The sequence below is a fragment of the Neodiprion pinetum genome, chromosome 4, assembly GCF_021155775.2.
Source record: "Neodiprion pinetum isolate iyNeoPine1 chromosome 4, iyNeoPine1.2, whole genome shotgun sequence".
NCBI lineage: Eukaryota > Metazoa > Arthropoda > Insecta > Hymenoptera > Diprionidae > Neodiprion > Neodiprion pinetum.
This window is the reverse complement of record NC_060235.2, coordinates 9,042,534-9,062,416: the sequence shown is the minus strand read 5'-3', so window position 1 is coordinate 9,062,416 and position 19,883 is coordinate 9,042,534. Positions and strand designations below refer to the sequence as shown.

The 19,883-nt window shown below is 36.4% G+C and overlaps 2 protein-coding genes across 2 annotated transcripts in view; one reads left to right on the top strand and one right to left on the bottom strand.

The window, feature by feature from the left end:
• Positions 1-2,612: 2,612 nt before the first annotated feature.
• Positions 2,613-19,883, top strand: part of Efa6 (Exchange factor for Arf 6) — an 80,624-nt gene continuing 63,353 nt past the window's right edge. The window contains exon 1 of the mRNA XM_046623470.2: positions 2,613-3,113. Coding sequence (XP_046479426.1) covers positions 2,979-3,113 — 135 coding nt within the window. The 5' untranslated portion in view covers positions 2,613-2,978. The remainder of the gene's footprint in view (positions 3,114-19,883) is intronic.
• Positions 12,701-18,525, bottom strand: LOC138190747 (probable tubulin polyglutamylase TTLL9). Its single transcript, XM_069134982.1, has 3 exons — positions 18,352-18,525; positions 16,992-17,772; positions 12,701-13,185 (listed from the first exon to the last, which is right to left on the bottom strand). Exons 1-3 carry the CDS (start codon positions 18,523-18,525, stop codon positions 12,701-12,703), a joined length of 1,440 nt encoding a protein of 479 aa, XP_068991083.1.

The following is a 19,883-nucleotide window of genomic DNA, read 5'->3' as shown; positions in this document are numbered from 1 at the left end:
GCGACGAAAAAATAAATGTTAATCAAATATATGAACCTGTATCGTTTATATTTACCTGAATATATCGAATCTCCCTAAGATGCTCAATTTATTTTTTCAAAGTTTTTTACGACATCAACTTTGCGCTGCAAATATTTTGAAAAAATTTTGAGCTACTTTATTTCTAGTTTTAATCGTTTCAAGAATGTTCCTATGAAGAATTTTTTCTGCTTTGTTGAGTACTTTTAAAGTTATGAATTGAAAGAATTCAATGTCTCAAGTTTTGAAAATAACCGAAAAATTCCGAAACACTTTTTTCTTTGCTGGAAGTATGTTGAAGATGTGTCGAAGACATATTTTATGAGTTTTTCCAAAATTTAGAAGCTGTAATCGGGTTTTTATTAAGAAAAATTATGCAAGTTCTTGAATGAATATAAAAATTAATAAGGAAATTGAATCTATCACGAGGTAAGTAACAAATTAACTGGAATGAAGAATGAAAGTCTTGTGGATTTATGTTATATTTTGATAAGCTGTTAACATTGTCATTCAGTAATACAACGTTTTAGAAATGTGATGAAAAATTGCTAAAATAATTATTTCATCTTCGGCATAATATTGACGTACTTATCAAACCATATTTTTGTTCTCAATTGTTGAAATGCTGAATATTAATTATTGGCAATTCATAGTTTTTCAAAGTGCTAAAAAGGACGTGAAAAAATCTGTTTCCCACAGGCCAAATTCTGTATAAGTGTTCAGAATTATATAAATAACATTATTGAAAAATCAACGGTTGTTTGTCAATAACTGATTTTCAAGGGGACTAATCCGAAAGCTTTCAGATTATTAAATCCTGTTTCCAACGCAACATTATCCGTAAAGTCAATTTTTATCCGGTGGGCCGCACGTACTACCGTTATCAAAAGATACTTACAGTTATAATCTGCTATACCGCATCAAAGAAAATTGAAGCGAGTATAGTTATACTTTGCACTGTTGCACGTTTATCTAATTTCATGAAGTGAGAATTGAATACATTATTACGTGTCCGAAAGGTGGAGTGGAAAATTTTGAAAAGGTTGCTCAAAAAGATGTATGTGATTTGTAGCCACCTACAATAAGAAGAATATCGAAGGTTACCATCTTAAGGTGACGTCAGTCGTTAGTTTCGTCGAGTGAAGGTCAAACAATTTAAAATTTATTTACAGTATGTAAAATCGATGTTTCGGTCGGGCCCCGCCGACCATCTTCAGGCTAAAAAGATACAGAATGGTTTTGTTAAACATCCTTTTATTTATCTTTAGACAGTGTATTGATTAGTAAAATTTTTTACTAAATTCTAAATGTAGGTATTATTTATTATTCCGAACCATCCACTGTTAATTTATTGAGGGAAGCATGTTCATGAGGATTCGGTTGCATAAAACTATATTAGTTTATGACGTAGATTAAATATTATCAATTAATATATGAAAGATACGTTAGAAAAGGCAAAATTACAAGGTTTCGAAATGGAATTTAAGTTATAGGAGAGCGATGTTACAAAATTACTTACAAATAAGTGACAACCTTTTCAGCTTACAATTAGATGTTATTTAAACGGCATGATGGAAGGTAGTGACAAGAGGATTGATTGCGATCTATTACCAAAATCGATAGTTCAATATGATAGTGAATTGTCGAAAGTGAGATGTTACCCAAATGTCATTGAGCGTGAAAATTTTGAACAACAGTATATCGAAATATAGATGACTTAGATTTTGTATGTCTGTACGTCTATTAACAGTATTGTTATTTTTACTAATATGGATCATCTCTTTGATATTGCGTTTATACAAATTTGGTTTAGATGTTTATGACCTTTGCGTCAGTCAACGTGTTCACGAAGCACAAGTTGTAAAATGAAATATTTTAATTACATCCACCACTATACCACTTAGTCAATTTCACGACCTTCTTTTTGCTCCTTGTGTTGTTCTTAACGCACAAGCAGCATAAACAGTACGTATAAATACCGAGTCCGTGATACCGGTGATACATCGCACTGCATCCACATCCTTTGGCATTTATTCAATAATCAACTGGTTTAAAAGTGGCGCACAAATGGCTCCTATCAATATGGCTGCCGTTCTGATTCCCGTTCCGTCTTTTGGGACAGTCCCCGACCCCCGTGCCTACAATACCACTTATTGGTGCTCTGTCCGTAAGTCTGTGCTATAGACTTATAAAGATAGACTGAGCGCTCTTATGAGCCGCTTGAAGCAAATATTTCAAGGACAGAAATATGCCGGGAGTACTCCTTTCTCTCTCTTACGATATTTGTGGCGGGGATCGAGGCGGCAGAGGAGAATGAGGCGAAATTATGCGCCTGTATCTGTAGCTGTTCCACTTCCACTGCTCCGTTGACTCCCACCATGACGCCGATTGAAAAGAGAGGGCAGTACCCTTGGTATATCTCTGTCCTTTATATGTAAGCGTCAGTGCCTCTTCTAGGAGCGCTCGCCGCTCAGTCCATCTTTATAAGTCTATGGTCTTTGCCCGCAAACATATGGTTCATACAACGGCCGAAGAGGTTAGGTAACATACCGATAAGATGGCAGCAGGGTAGTCGTGTCGCTGACTCGCCGCCTTCCATCCCGTCGATCCCGTTTACCGTGGAGCTTATTGTTAGCAGAATGCTGTGGCTGTCACTGTGACGCGTGCGTGCTGTGCGTGTTAGATGCCAGTGTGTGCATGCAGGAGTGGCGTCCACCACATTTCGTCATCTGTTGATGCTCGTTAAAGAAAGCTGGGAGGTTACGTTCGGAACCAGCGGTCAGCGATCGGTGTGCACCAAAAGGTCTTATGTTTTTCTCCTTTGGCTGAGTTTCGTTCGTTCAGACTGTACTGGTTTCGTTGGATTTGTTTTGTTTATTTGTTGGTTGAAGTTTCGTCAATGTGTTAGTTAATGTGGGTTGTGCAGCAAATGGCAGTGGTGAAATCAATGTGGCTAAAACATGGCTGAGGAGCTACTGGTTACATTAAACCGGAGCGACACGTCTGGATTTGGTTTTTCGTTGCTCGGGTCAGCCGGTCTTCCACACATCGTTTATGACATCGTTGAGAATTCGCCGGCGGCTGAAAGCGGCAAGGTGAGTTACTACAGTCTCCTCCCCCTCCTCAAAGCTCGCGGTTCGTACGGACGGCAATAATCATCTTTGCACCCGGCAGGGGCGGATTTAGCAGCAGGTAGTCTAAGCTACGTTCTACGGTAGCGGATTATAGGGTAGCGATTTCTTACATATTTTTTCATTTTCATGTAGACGTATAAATTTTCATTGCAAGTACTAAGAGACAAGAATAGTTTGCAGCAAGTGGTTAAGAGAGGTAACTTTTGTAGAATGCCAACCGAAAGTGATAACGTTTTATAGCTACATATATAAATATGAACTAATTTATCAAGTCTATAGGCTCTGCCAAAACGAAGTTAGTTTAACGGGATAAAAAATAATTAAAAACTATTCCTGTCGATTAATCGACAAGAATGGTAATTGGCCTAGTTTTGTGGAAGCCCAGAACGAACAGTGGAATCCACATGTCCAGTTTGTATTCAAGCGAAACGAGTGTAGCAGCATTCTAATACGCTTAAAGCCTGATATATTCACAATATTACCCTCTCGATTATCTTTCAACGTTTGCTTTGTTATATGATTATTATTATTATTAAGGAAATAAGAGTTGTGGAGTTATCTAAATTGGAAGTAAACGTGACGTAGATCATGTAAAAATTATTAGTTTTTTCCTGATGATTCAAAAACTTTCTGTAATACTGGAACAATCGTTAAAAAAATCAACGTTACCTCAGCCTCTGAAATGGATATAATTTTATTGTTCATACTAATTAAATATTAAGGTAGTGATTATTTTGTTTTTATGCATTTATGTACATTTTAAGAACTAGAAAGTTGTCTTGTTCCATGCGTTACTTTGCAGTCTTATTATCCACACTATTCACTTCATATTGATAGCACTTCAGATTGTATTATTTATTAAAGAGTTCGACCCCATAGTAATGTGAAGCGAAGCAATTTTTTTGATAACTTGAAGGAGTCAAAAAATATTGAAGAAAATACTGGAGAAAATTAGGTATTCGCTATATGTAAATAGCTTGTCACTAAATGTTACCAAATCAGTCTGTGTTACTAACGTGAAATATAATGATTCTATTCTGAACCATTTTGTGGTCATGGTTGCTGGTATGCAGCTATGTAGGAAAACTAATACTGATAAGTATTTAGGCGTACATGTGGAATGGTGCTTGTGGTCGCGTCGCCACATTGACTCTTGATCAGAAGGACTAGATATTTGCTCTACGTTATTTCTTAGGCAAAAACCATCATACCTGTAGGTAAGCTTTGGTACCATATACTACGCACGGTTTATTCACAGTACTGTGACATATGGAACAGTTGTATTGGGGTGTGTCTACCAGGAACAAGTCGTTACCTATTCCTAAGTGTTATCAGAGGGCTAGTATGAAAAATTATAAATATTGTTCTGTGATAGTGTTCAATACTTCAGTTGAGAGGGTCAACAAATTTTTAAATTGAAAAGAAACAAATTATATACAACACTAGTCAACAACATTTGTAACAAGGAAGGTTACTTGTTACAAAATTTTGTTCACCAGTGTTACATACAATTTGTCACTTCAATTTTATCTACCCTCATTATAAAACCACATTGATTTTGATCCGATCAGATCTAATTTTTGTCTTACAGCTACAACCAGTAAAATTGAATTTTATCGTTTTAACTTACCTTTTTTGATTCAGGGTGTTTTGTTACTTATTCTAACTAATTAACTGGTATTTACAGTAAATAACAAAACACCCTGGATCAAAACAGCTAAGTCAAGCTGATAAACATTCAATTTTACTGGTGAAACTATATGCAATGGTTTGGTATTTAAAATGTATATGGTTTTATAATGAAGTTAGATAGGTATTTCAAAATTAGTAAGCACCTTCGTTGTTACAAAAATTTGTTGACCAGTGTTCTATAAAACTATATAAACTGATTTTTGTTCATAAAAATTGTATTTTTGAAAAAATTAAAAAAATCGCATTACAATAAAACTATCCGTATCTAAAATATTCTAATATCAATTCTATTATACGAAACCTCGTTTCTAACGTAACAGTTAAAAGTTTTCATGTTGCACACAAAAAGCGAATTTTTGTTGACCAATGTGATCAAGAAACGAGCGAGGGAGTGGATCACAAACATTGTGTAAACGGAAGCTTCTATTACTTTGGTTTAAGGAATACCTATGAAATTTACCTCTATTAAGCTGGCACGGCCATGTAAGAAATATAAAATAATTAAATGCCAATTAGATGCTAATTAAATGTTGTAACGACGAATTTGTCCTTCCGCATTTAAAAAAAAAATCTTACGGTGCCAGTTTGAATGCGAACTAGCAGCGCCGGATCGAAATATCCACTAAGGGTGAGTGATTGCGAAAAAGTAATTACACAGTAATTAAATGCTAAATATATGCTTAAAGAATTTCCCAAGCCCGAATTTGATGCTCGTCAATTTCCATTGTTTTTCAAATGCTTTCCTGCTATTTGTGGGATTGCTAACGCTGTTAGCGGGTGAATCTACACTAGGAGTGACAAATTCGACAAAGCAACTACACAGTATTTAAATGCTACTTAGATGCTCTACGAATATCCCAAGCCTGAATTTGATGCTTGTCATTTTCCATTTTTTTTCAAATGCTTTCCTACTATTTGTGGGATTGCTGACGCTGTCAGCGAGTGAATCTACACTAGGGGTGAGAAATTCGAGAAAGCAACTACACCGTAATTAAATGCTGTACTCCGAATTTGTCGCTGCGCCTAAAAAAAAAAAAAAACCTATGGTCCTGCCAACTTGGTTGCGAACTAACAGCGTCACGTCGAAATATCTACTAAAGGTGTGTGATTTCGAAAAAGTAATCACACAGTAATTAAATGCTAATTACATGCGCCAAGAACATGCAAAGCCCGAATAGGTGCACGTCTTTTCCATTCATTAAAAAAAAAAAAATTCAACTATTTGTGGGGCTGCTGACGCTAACAGCGGGCGAATCGGGAGAAACTAACTTGTAGGATCACCACATGTCGAAACGAACTTGTTGAACTGTTCACTTGTAGGACTGATCCTTGTAGAACCGATACCCTTTCGAAGTATCGTGGATTCAAGGTAACGTACATCATTTCGATTTTCGTACTTCACTTACGTTACTCGAATGACCGCTATGAATGAACATCAGAACGTTGGCTGCTAGCTTCAGCCTCGTGGGCTATACATATATGTAAGGAAATTGGTACAAAGCGGAAGGCCGGACTATTTTAAAAGTAAGTCGGTAAACCACGAACGGCTAAGCTAAGACGGAGCAATATACATGTATGGAAGACCAGCTTTCCCAGTACAGATTGTCATTTGTTGCGCAAATGTGCATTCAGGGAGTATAGTCTAGCGGGCCACCACTAGAGTGCGCGACGAGCGGTGTGTGGCGATACTTTTGAATCAAAAGCTCTGGAATCCAATGGCGAAAAGTGATTGATCGTACTTGTGGTCAATTTGAAGGGTTGCCGTATTCTTTCAATACATGTACTGCCGTAGTAATATTTACCACAAAAGCAAGGGCAAGATCATGTGTTCTTCGATAATTAAACCAGCACGCAATTTTTCTTGAAGATTTTAAGTCCCGTCGCTCTTAACAGGTAAGTGTATTGCTTTCATCGAGTTTGTTTTTATCGATGTTAGAGAAACATTCAATGGCTCAATGAGGGTTTTTTTCTTGTTATTGATTAATGCTTTACTCCCATTGAATTTACGTAAAATGGTTCATCGCGAAGACTGATTGTAAGAAAATGAGTATAGCTAATTGTACTTTGTATACATTTCTGTCTTACTGCGAAAATTAATATGTAATAAATTGAATCTTGTAATCATTAAAAGGATTTTTCTATTTTCTACTTTATTTTATCCTATAAATTATCCAGTCAGTCTCACAATGTTTTACACACTGTACCTGGAAATCGGTAACATTAGGGAAATATAAGGAAACGCATCAGCGATTGTAGCGATTAGCGGATTTCAAAATTGTTGCCAAAAAACAGGACGATCCCCAGAAATGCATATGCCTAAATTGAGTTCTTAAATATCAAAGATAATTTTATTTCCATCCGTAGCTGCAGCGAAAATCGTCAATAATTACATATATTTCTCTCGGAGAATCAGGACAGTTTATACGCAGATTTCAGTACAGACTATGTTACATCAGAATGGAAAAAGGCGGTAGTACTATGATCGCCATTCGATATTTCACAACAGTTTGTGTACCCTACAAAAAAAAATCTTGTTTTAGGTAGTAACGTTATCGTAACGATTCACGCTGAGGAAAAATCGTTATTTCATAATTTTGAAACTGTTTGAAATTTAGTAAACCATAATACAACGAAATATACTCATATCGTGCAATCCTAATGCCTTCAAAATCATTGTAAAAATAATAAAATACTGATTTTTTCTGAACGTTTCGTTATAGTAACGTTACTTAATTCAATCTCGTAATAAAAAGACAGGTGTACAAACTGCAGCCGATACAGCTGTATGTACCTGATTTACGGGGATTTTCTGTTCCGTCGGCTTTGAGCTACTTGGAAAGCTTCGAATTGCCAGAACAGCAGGATGGAATAAGACAGTATGGAATTCTCAAACCTTACGCAAATTAATATAATTGTTTCCACTAATTGTCACTGGACAAATCTTAATAGCTGAAAATGCCATAAAACTCTGAAGAGGATAGGGATCGTTGAACAAATTAGCGATGACAACAAGGCTGTAAAATGTTTTTTGCTTTTATTTCAGTATGTAATTCTAGAAAATATTGCTACATGTTTGAAAAATGTTTTACAGCCACAATTTATGGAAGTCTAAAATTTAACCGTCTGAAAATAATTAGAATACATGTTAACATGCTGTGATGTCCTTTTATTACAAACACAAATGATATAATTTACTCGATTCTATCGTTCAATACTTCAAATGCGTCAGTCGCGTTCATTGCCGCATGTACACTTGGGGACAATGAATCTGATACGGCTAATTTTTTTACATTAGACAGTATTGTTGGCAATAGACAGAAACTTACAGTGCCATAGTCGGCCGAGCGCGAAACAAATTAAATCTCAATAAACATAACATAACCCATGACGGTCGAATCTAACCTTAGAATACCGCGGGGATAATGACTTGTGGGATTGATACGTATTCTAAGGTTAGATTCGACGGTCATGGGTTATGTTATGTTTATTGAGATTGACTTTGTTTCGCGCTTGGCTGACTATGGCACTGTAGGTTTCTCTGTGTTGCCAACTTAATTGTCTAGTGTGAAAAATGAGCCGTCTCAGATTCATTGTCCCCAAGTGTACAATTTACGAAACCTATAGTCAAAACCGACGACAGCGCGGTCTACCGACGAGGCAATGAATTCTATACCCTGGCCGCGGCTTAGAGCCAAGCAGGATAAGCGTAGGTGTCCATCCCATTACATATTGCTTTGTGAAGCTACTGTACTCCTGATTTGAATCATGCCCACACATCTGCGCTGGCTCGCTTACATTTATTAAATCCATTTGCAAAGCCTATGTAATAGCCACCTAGAAGATTCTGAGCATTCTAGCTGGATCTAATGTTTCCAATCTGACTGGTCTCTGGAAGTCTCATTGGATTAAGGTCGAGTGACTGTTTTTTAAAACCAGCCGGGGGCACTTTTATTGTGAGCGACGCGAACGGTAGCCAGCGCCTGGTGGCCGCTCGCGGTATTACGGGTACCGGATTCGAGTACTAGTGAGGAGATGGCGGCAGTAGATCGGTTTCAGGTAGATATAGGATATCAGTAAACGGATTACCGACCCGGCTACCGGCCATATCGTCGCAACTTACAACCAGATCCAATTAGAGTTACTTTCTGTCTAACTTGCTTTCGTCATATCAATGCACGACAGTAAGATTGTTTTTTATCTCGGTAACGCAACGGGACATGGATTCTTCTCGTATTAAGAACTGTAGACCTGCTCTGAATTTTTTTTGAGGGTCTGTAGAAATTTGCGATTTGCAGTAATGGGATGCTAGTATAATTTCTTTTTTTTATTCGCCTTTTTCTTACCATGAACAGCTACAACTATTGCTCGTATTAACATATATCTATAGAACTGATCTAGTTCTGTTCAAATCGTAGAAAATCGAATAGCTATTTAAAAAAAAAGTTGCGCACCGTAATGTTGACAGCCCAATTGTAAACTAGTCGGATGAACTAAAATGCATAGCTTTTTTGCAGCAGACACGACCGCATAATCGCATTCGCAGCCTTCAAGCGGCGTGAATTTGTTGGCTATTGTATTCGATGTTTGCACTTGTATGACGAGTCGATTTATGAAAAATGGGGAAAAAATAATTTAAAAAAAATGAAATCTAAAGACGTCTTAACGTGTAATTTCATAGATCATTAACGGCTAATTATCGTCAAGGTTTTATTTCGATATGTGTAAGTGGTTGTGCTAACTAACGAACGTTGTATTGAATATAGGTTTAAATTTTGTCAGCCGTGGAGTGTATTGGTGGATTATTTAATTTTCCAGGAATTATCATCCGTTATCTGAAAATATGAAGCGACTTCTTAACAATATATGGCAATACCTCTAAAATGTACCTCAAAATCTTATAACAATCATCGACATAGAAGTACGTAGAACATACGGAGTGGCGCGAAATTTCAAACTCCATCAGTCAATTGACAGCGCAATATTATATTGTGTAGAAAGGAAGCAAACGCTGTTTTCGCTACCGTGCGCGAGGGTAGCAATACACCGAGGGAACGAAACGGTCCCTCTGGATGTGCATACGATATTTTTTTTCACTATGCACAGGGGCTGATTTTGCAGATCGATCATGTCAATGAGATAGAGGGTAGGATTCATACCCGTCGATAGTGTTGTTTTAAAGGCGGTGTAACTACTGTAGACAAAGTGACACTTTGGTCCCTCATTATAGGGAGCCAAATAGGCCTTTCCATACATGTAGATGTGGAAAAAAGTTCATGTAATCTTCCGTCACGTCTATTATTCAAGCAAAGAATTTGTATGTGACATCACAAACAAATGGAAATTTCCATTGGTTGAAGCGAACAACCATAAAATAAATCATTGATAGATTGAATTTTATAATAATTGACCACCATGTTGGACCAGCTATGCTGAATTCATTTCCAAGATATCAGGTAGTATTAATGAAGTATTTATCTACTACATAAGGAAATTTGCGTTTCTTATAGATACACGATAAAAAAAAAGAACATTTCAAGACTTGCATTAGAAAACCGTCGTCGCATATTGTTAAATTCGAGTAAACATTCTGAGAAACCAGTCGAAAGTACCTCTGAAATGATGCATTACTCACGAAACGAACTTCGACGAAACACTAATTGTGATAGTGTCACTGCAACTCGAATGCGTATACATCAATTGCGTTGGGTACGCATTACCTAAGAAAATAGGTCACTTATACAATGAATCAATAAGATAGCGGCGATTCCCTAGCGTCATTAATTCCTCAGTTTATATTGGTGAAAATTGCGACGTGCTCGCTTGATGCTCACGATTATACACCCCTGCCGTGTGCTTTAAATTTGATATTCTTCTAAACTAACATAAAACGTACATTGCTGTACCACACAGAAAATCGCTGCTAAATAAGGACTCTGCAAGATGCCGAGTGCCTGCGATCCATTAATTTCGTCTTTTTGGTTCGTGCATCTTATAAGTATCGCTGAAATATTTTCCACGACGGACGATGGGGCAGGGGTGAGAATAACTTGCAAGTGTACAAGGAGGCTTCGATGGTAGTTCGACTTATTTTCGAGTCCTGAGGCACAAAATGAAGTGTGAATGAAGTGTGTGCGGCATGGTGCACGCTTGCCTACCTTGGGGGGTGAACGCACGTACCTCGCAAACTTACCAAGTTATCTGACCCCAACGGTTATATTTAGTTTTTACCCGTAGGGTGTTGCAGCTAGGTGGAACAAAGATAAAAAAAGAGCGTAATGTAGCTTAAACAAGTTGGGCCGAACAGCCATCTGCTTGCTCGCCGACTTCGATGCAAACGACTTGTCGGTTCAGCTTCAAACAGTTGAAGCATTTTTAAGCACCGCAATTTATTGCTTCGAATTCGTTAATTCTTTCATCTTTGGGTGCATGCAGTAGACTTCCGAAGATGACACGAAATCAAGTCCGTCCGTATGTATTTTTTTCGGAAGCTCACTGTAAACCTACCTTAACCTATACCATATGAGCTGGGAATTAAGAGAGGCGAACTAATAACACGAAATTGCATGCTAAGGAGACTGAGCTATTTGAAACTTACGAGTACTCGCCTATAATTGAGAAAGAAGCCTATCGAAAAACAAACGAGATGCAGAAGAGGCCATAAGGAAATAATCTTATACCGCTGAATCTCTTTAATCCACAGTATAATAGGTAATATTGCCTGTAAATTCCCAAAACCTAATTTTAAGACTATCCATCAGCTTTGCACAATAACTGTGGAGTGACGGTGAAACCTTATATAGGGAGAATTTCATGCGAACCCGACTAACGTCTAACCTTCACCATTTTTTACTCTCTTCACAGTTTTTTATGCATTCATTCCAACTCTGAAACAGTACCCTGATCTTTTTCCGCTTTTTTACTTGACCGATTAATGATTTATAAACATTCGAAGTGTTTTTGAAAACGACGATTTTTTAAATATTCAAAAAAATCTCAAAAGCTGTGTTTCCTGTTCCAAACATTTCAAGACCGGGCTCAAGATAGGCCGATTTCTTTCCAATTTTTTTAATACTTTCAATTTTTTACAAAAGAATACTAACGTCGGATTTATCGGTGGGTTAAATGTCAGATTTTCTTCACTATAAGCTTCTCCCATTATCGACACATGCAGTGAATCCTTATGTATTTGTGGCACGTACAATAAATGCTATAGTATTCTCTCAAAAATAATATAAAATGAAAATACGAAAATATGAAGGGAATAGGTCGTACGTTAGCCAGATACAACCTTTTTTTTTATTAATAAGTATACCTGATAAAAAGTTCAATACAGAAGGTAGTGACCATTTTTTTTCGCAGACGCTCTATAAACCATTTTGTCGCATAAATAAATTGAAATCTGCAAAAATTCAGCAATCTTAAAACAAAATTTTCTTAAATAAAAATAAAAGGTCGTAACCACCAATTTTTTTTTCTTTTTGCAAACACTTTACAGACTACTGGAACATATGAAAAATTGAAACTAACCAAGTTATGATGCTATCAGGATGTCGATTTTCTGAACCTCGACTATCCATATCATCAATTATCGGAATAGTAAGAATAACAATAACAATTTCCAGCGATTACGAACCTGTGGAATTATTCGACATAGGTTATCATGGCTGAATCAGTAGCAGAAGGTCGTATCCACCAGTACATATGACCTTTTACTCTTAATCAAACTGTTACTCAATTTGTACGTTTCTGATCATATTTTCATGTTTGAAGCCTAGATACGATCAAAAGAAAATATACAACTCCTCACCTTTTTTAACTGCAAAAGGTCGTAAAATGGCGCTTACGACCTTGTGCCATTAGACACGCGGTATTTCACTATTACTTGTCAAGTTACGAGTCATTTTTACTGGATACTTTGAACTAAGCTGTTCACGTAACTGTCGCAATTGTGGTATCCTATCATTGTAGCTCCCCAAAAATATGTTGAATCTCCTCAATTCGAAAGATTGTTTCGAGCCAGCTTTTGACGCGGACGGTGTCGCGCCTGGGTAATTCGTCCAAACTGGACCGCCGTCCCAAAGAAGATCAAATCCGCCAACCCTCGTTTCGCTGCCGGTCAAAACTCCTTCAAAGTCCAAGATCGTCAACGCGTCATCCAACAAATCAAATTTCAATCTGTAATCCTCGCTGTCCGTCGCTGCGAGAGCTGGTGAAGCGTTGACCTCCAGCAACCAGGGCGTCAGATGTTCGTCCAAGAGGATGTCGTAGCCGTATAATTCGAACGAATTTTTTCCTTGCATGATCACCATCTTCACAGCCTGTAAACTGGCCATAATTACACCTACAACACATTAAGGATATCAATGTAAGGCTTTGTTAGACTAAAAAATAATGTTTCGCTAGTTGGATGAGTTTGGAGAAAGAAATAGCTGATACTATATGCAGCTTACAATTAGAAGGTTTTGGATATTTCTACATGGGCCGCTTTGGTTGCAAATAAAAAGCCTCAAATTCCCTCCGCGATCGTGATATTTACTTTTTTATTTCACCTCTTTTTTACTTTTCGTCGCCGTTAGTGATATGATGAAAAGTATTGGTTTCGGTTGAAAATCACTTTTTCTAATTTCAACAAATCTCTGCGTTTTCGAACCTCCAGAATCCGAAAAACAGGTCTTTAGAGAGATATTGGTATGTCAGTCTGTTAGTCTTTCCGAGAAACTCCCGCGTTGGTCTCAGAAACGGCTCAATAAAATAAATCTAAAGCTTACAAAATTTTATAACAAAATGATGGGCATGAAAAATTGCCATGTCCCGTTCAATTTGAACTTCCAGTTCTACCGGAAATAAATTGATTTTCAATGTTTTACCGACAAACATAGACCTTTTCCTCGTTGTTACTTTTTATAAATAAAGGATTATGTTTTTCCCAGATTGTATATTTTTTTTAAATAAAATGTATAAATTTTTTGTTTTTTATAAAAAAAAAAAACTTTTTAATTCTTCTTTCAAAACTTTTTCATTTGGCTCCCAAGTCCTATTAGTTTCAGATTTTTCACTCGGCCGTTTTCGAGATCATCGCGAAAGTTTGTCGGACAGACCGACAGATTCTTCCCTTTTCATGAAAATGAAAAATACACTGAGAGAAAAATTTGCGCATATAGTTAAAAATCTGTATAGTTAAAATATTATAGTCGGAAAGATAATTTTTATAGTAGAATTTATTCAAATTATTGTTTGGCGCACTATAAACACAATGTCAATTTTACCACACACTTCTAGTTGATCCAAGAACGTCAAAGGGACTATAATATAATCGTACAATTAACTATATTTTTTGTTATAATGTTCACCATACACAGATGTTCATCAGGATTATATTCGTATAGTGCGGTGAACTCTGTTCTGTAGTCTTCGATAGTACAGAGTATGGTTCAATTAACTAATTTATAATCAACTATTTACGGATAAGTATTTAGACCATCCGAGATGATTCCTGCAACTTTCGTCAGAGTTGAATGCACCATACATGGTTTGACTCGACTTAAATATGGTTAACGCTAATACAGTAATTATTCAGACAAGATCCTACGAACATAGTTTCAACAACTAAACATAAACTGTTGAAAATATTTAAAATTCTACGACACATTTATAACACAAAAGTGTAGTTGAATTACAAATTTCGTGTTATAAAGTGAATTACTAAGCATTTTCAATAAATGTGCATTATAATTTTGTCATTTTGCTTAACTTAGTTGGAAACACGCAAAAGGGTGTTTTGAATTTACTTCATTGTGCAGTAAATGTATCAGGTATATTTGGAAATTTCATTTACGGTACTTGGAATATACTAAAAATTCCGCTAAATTCACTTGATAAATGGAATAATCTTATTGATCAGTTTTCAGTGACTGTACCCGTACATTGTATCATCAATCAAATAACGTCATATATTCTCATAAGGTAGTTTGGCGTAGTAGGTAGGGTGCCCGACTTATAATCCGAACATTGCGAGCGAAAGGGGTTCGAGCCCCGGTAAGGAAAAACATAATGCGCTATGTTTTAATCGATCCCAAATGCGTTTTCAACTATTGTAGCTACTGATAAGCTGTCAAAATGGTTTCTGCGCTCACGAAAAATCATTGAGATGAATTATCTACGAGTTCCTCATCTATTTTTTTTCATTCCAGTTTTACTATACATTTACGATGAAGCTACTCAACTCGTATAGTAAAAGTTAACAAACTGCAATCTACAATTTCTGTATTGAATTTCCAAATTACAAATCGAGTAGCGATAGGTTTATCACGTTTATCGCACTAATGTTTAAACATGGTCAGGTCTTCATTATTCTACCGTTAACCATACAACTTTTGTCAGATGTAACGATAAGTTCATAGTTTGGAACAACATAATGCAATAAATTCTGTTAACTATGAATTCGTATTGTCCCCTGAGCACACTATTTTTTATGGTAACGACAACCACAATTTTCTCTGAGTGTACCATACCAAATCTGTTTTTCCGGCGATGATGCAGGTGTAATAACGACAAATTAATATTTAAATTTTCTTTCGATAATTACACATGGAATAAATTATTTCGTTGAACAGCGGATTGATTCTATCCTTTTACGAGGCTGAACCTAGCAGCCAAACGTTCTAATGTTCATTTAAATAAGATAGTAAAGTCCAAAAATCAAAATTTTGTGAAATACCTTGAACCCCGAATATAATAGAATTATAAAGATAAATTTGAACTGCATTTTTCAATTTCCAAAAAATTTAACACGTTTGTCTTCTAACTCTGGCTGCTTCTGACTAACTTCGGCTTCATTGTTCTTTTAATACTCAAACTAGTCCGCATTTGAGCAATAATTCTTTGAGTCATCTTTGCGATTCATAAAATCACCTTCTGGTGATATTTATGTGATATAAAAAACTCGTCGCATTTTTTCATACTATTTTGACTTTTGAAAAATGGAAAAAGTTATTAACGTTTAGAGGGCTGGCCTCGCTACTTTTGGAGCCAGCAGGTAACTCCACCGGACGTGTCGATTATTTATATACATAAATCATACCTCTAAGAAATATCGAATTTCAAGTGAAATATACCGGCCCTCTAAAGGTTAAGGAGATCCCCAACCTTCATTTCTAGCTATATGAAGCAACGATGTCCCAGAGCTGAAACTTTTTTGATATGATACCTCATTATTTACGTGGAATTCAACTATCAAAAAATAAAAAATTAAGCAATTGTGGTACGGTCTGTTTAATTTATTTTGCATCGAAAAAAAATAAGGTATCGCATAATTTTTAAATTTTTTAAAAAATACATCAAAAATGCCAAAAATTAATTGAAATATCTGAAAAAATTTGCAGGTGCTGTAAATTCGTTTTGGAAAAATTAAACGTATAGATTTTGCAATATCTGATATGTTTCGATGAAAAATAAATTAATCAGACTTTACCACAAACAATCGGTTCATTTTTTATTTTATGATGGTTGAATTCTCCGTACAAAATACCTCATATTAAAAAAGTTTCAGCTCTGGGACATCGGTGCTTCGTATAGCTAGAAATGAAGGTTGGGGATCCCCTTAAGTTTGAAACTATTCATATGTATTTATAATATAACTATCATTGTACCATATATTATGCCTCTTCTACGTCGGAAAAATATATACAGTCACAAAATGCGAAAGCAATAAATTTACAAATCGGTCAACTAAAAGGCTAATGAAGATTGAAATAAAATATTTTATTAGTGGACAGAAATTATCTGGCATATTAACAAAAACCATGGATTCCTTCCTATTTAAAATATAGTTTCCAGGTGAAACATATTGAAGAATGTATAATGTTTACAACGCAATAAAAGACTTTACTGTATCAGAAACTCGCATACAAAGGTACTGCAGAAATGATTCTGTGTGAATATCGTTGACAAGTCGTTGGCTGAGTATAATTCAAGGTGTATGTATATATATGTATATATATATAGCACACAAACTGCAAATCATCCAATACTGAGCCTCGTACTAAGCTTTGTCATGTGCACAGAACTTTAATTGTTGAATAGTTAGCTAATATTGTGCACTAAAAACGTAGTGAAACAAAAATGTACCAAACAAATTCTTTGGATTACCTGCAATACGTTGCAGTAGTTTATCCATTACTCCTCCACCGTGTCTAGCTGTCAAGTATTCCCTGACCCTACGAAGTGCCCATTTGCATCCTTGTTTGATTTGAGGTTTGTCCAATCTCTCCAAGTTGTTGCCATTGGGTTCCACCTTCAACTGGATCGACATATTTGTGAGGTGAACTCGGCTGTCGTTGATCTTCTGCAGTGAGAAAAGTTCACCGGACAATCGAGCAAATCCCTCGCGGGCTAGCCATACTTTTAATGGATTGAAAGAAGTCACGAGAACGTAAATCCGGAGATCAAACTTCCTCCCAGCCAGCAGGTAAGGATTATCGACATACTTTTGGACGACAAAGGCTTCCGCACTCCCGCCGTCACCAGTAACTTGGTTGGTCGATTCTTTGTGTTTCCACTCGACGAGGTCTTTGAGTTTTTGAAAGAGAAATATCCCTTTTCCCTGCGACCTCGCGGCTGGCTTCACTATCCAGGTCCCTCCCTGGCGATGATATTCCTCTACCAACATGTGATATTCGTTTGGCAGCTCAAACGTCACGGGCATGCAGTCGCACAGATTGGCTTCCAACGTCTTGCCTTCTCTAATCAAGAGTTTCTCGTATCGCTTGAGATTTCTATAGAGGTAATTCTTCCGGGTTAGTTCGTAGTGGTTGCGGAAATGTGGGATTTTCTGATCCCAGCGAAGTTTTCTGTCAATGGCAAATCGTACCTCATTCATTTCGCACCACCACAAGTTCCAGTCACCCGCATCTTCGACGCCATCCTCAACCTGCTTATACATTTCAAAGCACATATCAACTGTTAATAGGTGAACTTTACATCATAAAAAATATCGAATAGCCCCATGCGTGCAGTTAAAGTACGTTATTTGACGATGAACTTTTTAAGCTTGAAGCATTTCTGCGTTGAAGCGCAAGTTTTCCTTTTTTTTATCTCTGAGAAGCTAAGAATCACCTGCCTAACGGACATCAATAGTCTTTAACAGAATTTCAATTTCCAATGGAAAATATTCATTTAAAATTCGATAGTTGACTTTTCTTCTCCCTTGTTTATGGTCACATTATAATCGTTGAAAACTGGTCATATTGTCTAACATTATAAAAATCCGTCAGTGTAGGATGCTATATGACATTTTAGCGTATATCTCCTTATAACCGTGAAGCTGTATTTTACATTAAATGAGAAAACTGTCGCCAGAAATCTTGTTCATTCTTTGGGAGAAGAAAAATTACGTAATTATAGCATTTAAATAATTAATCCGTTCATGAATTATCGATCAGTTCATGAAATTTAATTAACGCTTCAGCAACCGAGTGTAAATGATGTTCCTTGAATTTGACTAGCTTACCTGAACCCATCCTCTGGCGAGCATAACCTTCGCCTGGGTTGATGGAAAATCACACCGAAACTTGATTCGCTTTGCTACACCATTTCTTGGTTTGTATTGCTTCTTATGTACTCTATAAGGCGGTGGTGCACATGACCTAATCACCATGTCAGTCTCGTGTTGACTTATCATCATCTTCAATCCCATCCCTGAAATCCATCACGTTTGTACGGAAGTTTCTATGAGATCCTGATCGCAGGCATCTTCGTTTGTTATTAACAAACATGTTGATAACTTCTCTCTTTATATCGACAGTCTTTATTCTTTATTGTATTGGTTATTAAGAAATCAGAAAGCATCATGATTGCGAGGATTTATATCAAGCATACTTCTGCAATATACACCAAATATGGTTCATATTATGTATAATAGTTACATACCGATATAGTCCAGAATTCTGAATGATGGAAAACTTGAATCTGTATAAATTCCAAATGGTCCAAACTCCGAAAGTTACCAACCTTTACATTTATGGTAAACGCTACACAGCATATGTGAAGGTTGGTAGTGTTATGAATTTTTACTCATTAGACGCAGTGCGAACGCCATAAAGCACAAGGCCTCCTGGGCCAAAATAGGTCAGTACCTACTATCACAACATTACAGCAACTCCAATTCGAATTACAACCTGTACGTGTAGTAACACACTATGAATCAACTTTGTTCCTAGTGTTCTCTGTAATAATAGATCAAATAATTCTCCGAGGATGAACGTTTTATTTTGAACAATGTATTTGGCGAAAAGTACAAAATTTACAGGATATACGAGATGCATATTCCGAAAACCCTGTTTTTTCATTGCAACTGCGGCAATTTCTTGCACTCGCACTTGTTGCAGTTACGGATATTGTGTGACAATAAGATCGACTAATGACTTACCCGTTCCTTATCGCAAACGGAGGCATTCTGTAACCTTAAATTGACTACTTCGAGGATACATAGATCGTAAGGGGTCAAACCGTAGTAGTTGGAAGAAGACCACAAATATTTTAGTTACAAGAATGGAATCAATACACTGCAACTATTCAAAATTTGCATAAAACGAACAATTGAATATAAAGCTGGCATTCAGAATTTTCCGCGTTTCTTACCAAGCATCTCATAATCTGGAAATTTATTGATAGCATTAAATCTGATTGCTAACCAAACTTGGCAATGATCAAGTTGAGTCATATAGGTGGCGAGGAACCATAACAAAATTGTGTTTGTCGAAATGTGAATAAAAGACTGGAGATAATAGTTGAAAACTACGACAACCGATCCATATTCAATTTTCGTTCTGGATTTGCGCAAAGTGTGAAAATGCAGGCTTAGGAAATCTATATCTTCGATCTTGCGGGTCCATAAAGCCACATGTGATTTTATTGTGCATTTTGCACTAAACACCGTAAAAATCTTAAGTCAATATTCTGTATAGAAAAAAAAATTTCAAAAAGAGTTCATAATGTTACGGGATAGAAGGAAGGATATTGACAAGCGGCTGTCAATACGTC

Bases quoted from the DNA above. Each gene is read 5' to 3' on its own strand.
- LOC138190747 (XM_069134982.1), bottom strand. From the start codon at position 18,525: ATGATGATAAGTCAACACGAGACTGACATGGTGATTAGGTCATGTGCA. The intron at 17,773-18,351 runs GTAAGCTAGTCA...ATGTATAAGCAG, and splicing joins TCGCCAGAGGATGGGTTCAG to GTTGAGGATGGCGTCGAAGA. The intron at 13,186-16,991 runs GTAATCCAAAGA...AATGTGTTGTAG, and splicing joins ACTACTGCAACGTATTGCAG to GTGTAATTATGGCCAGTTTA.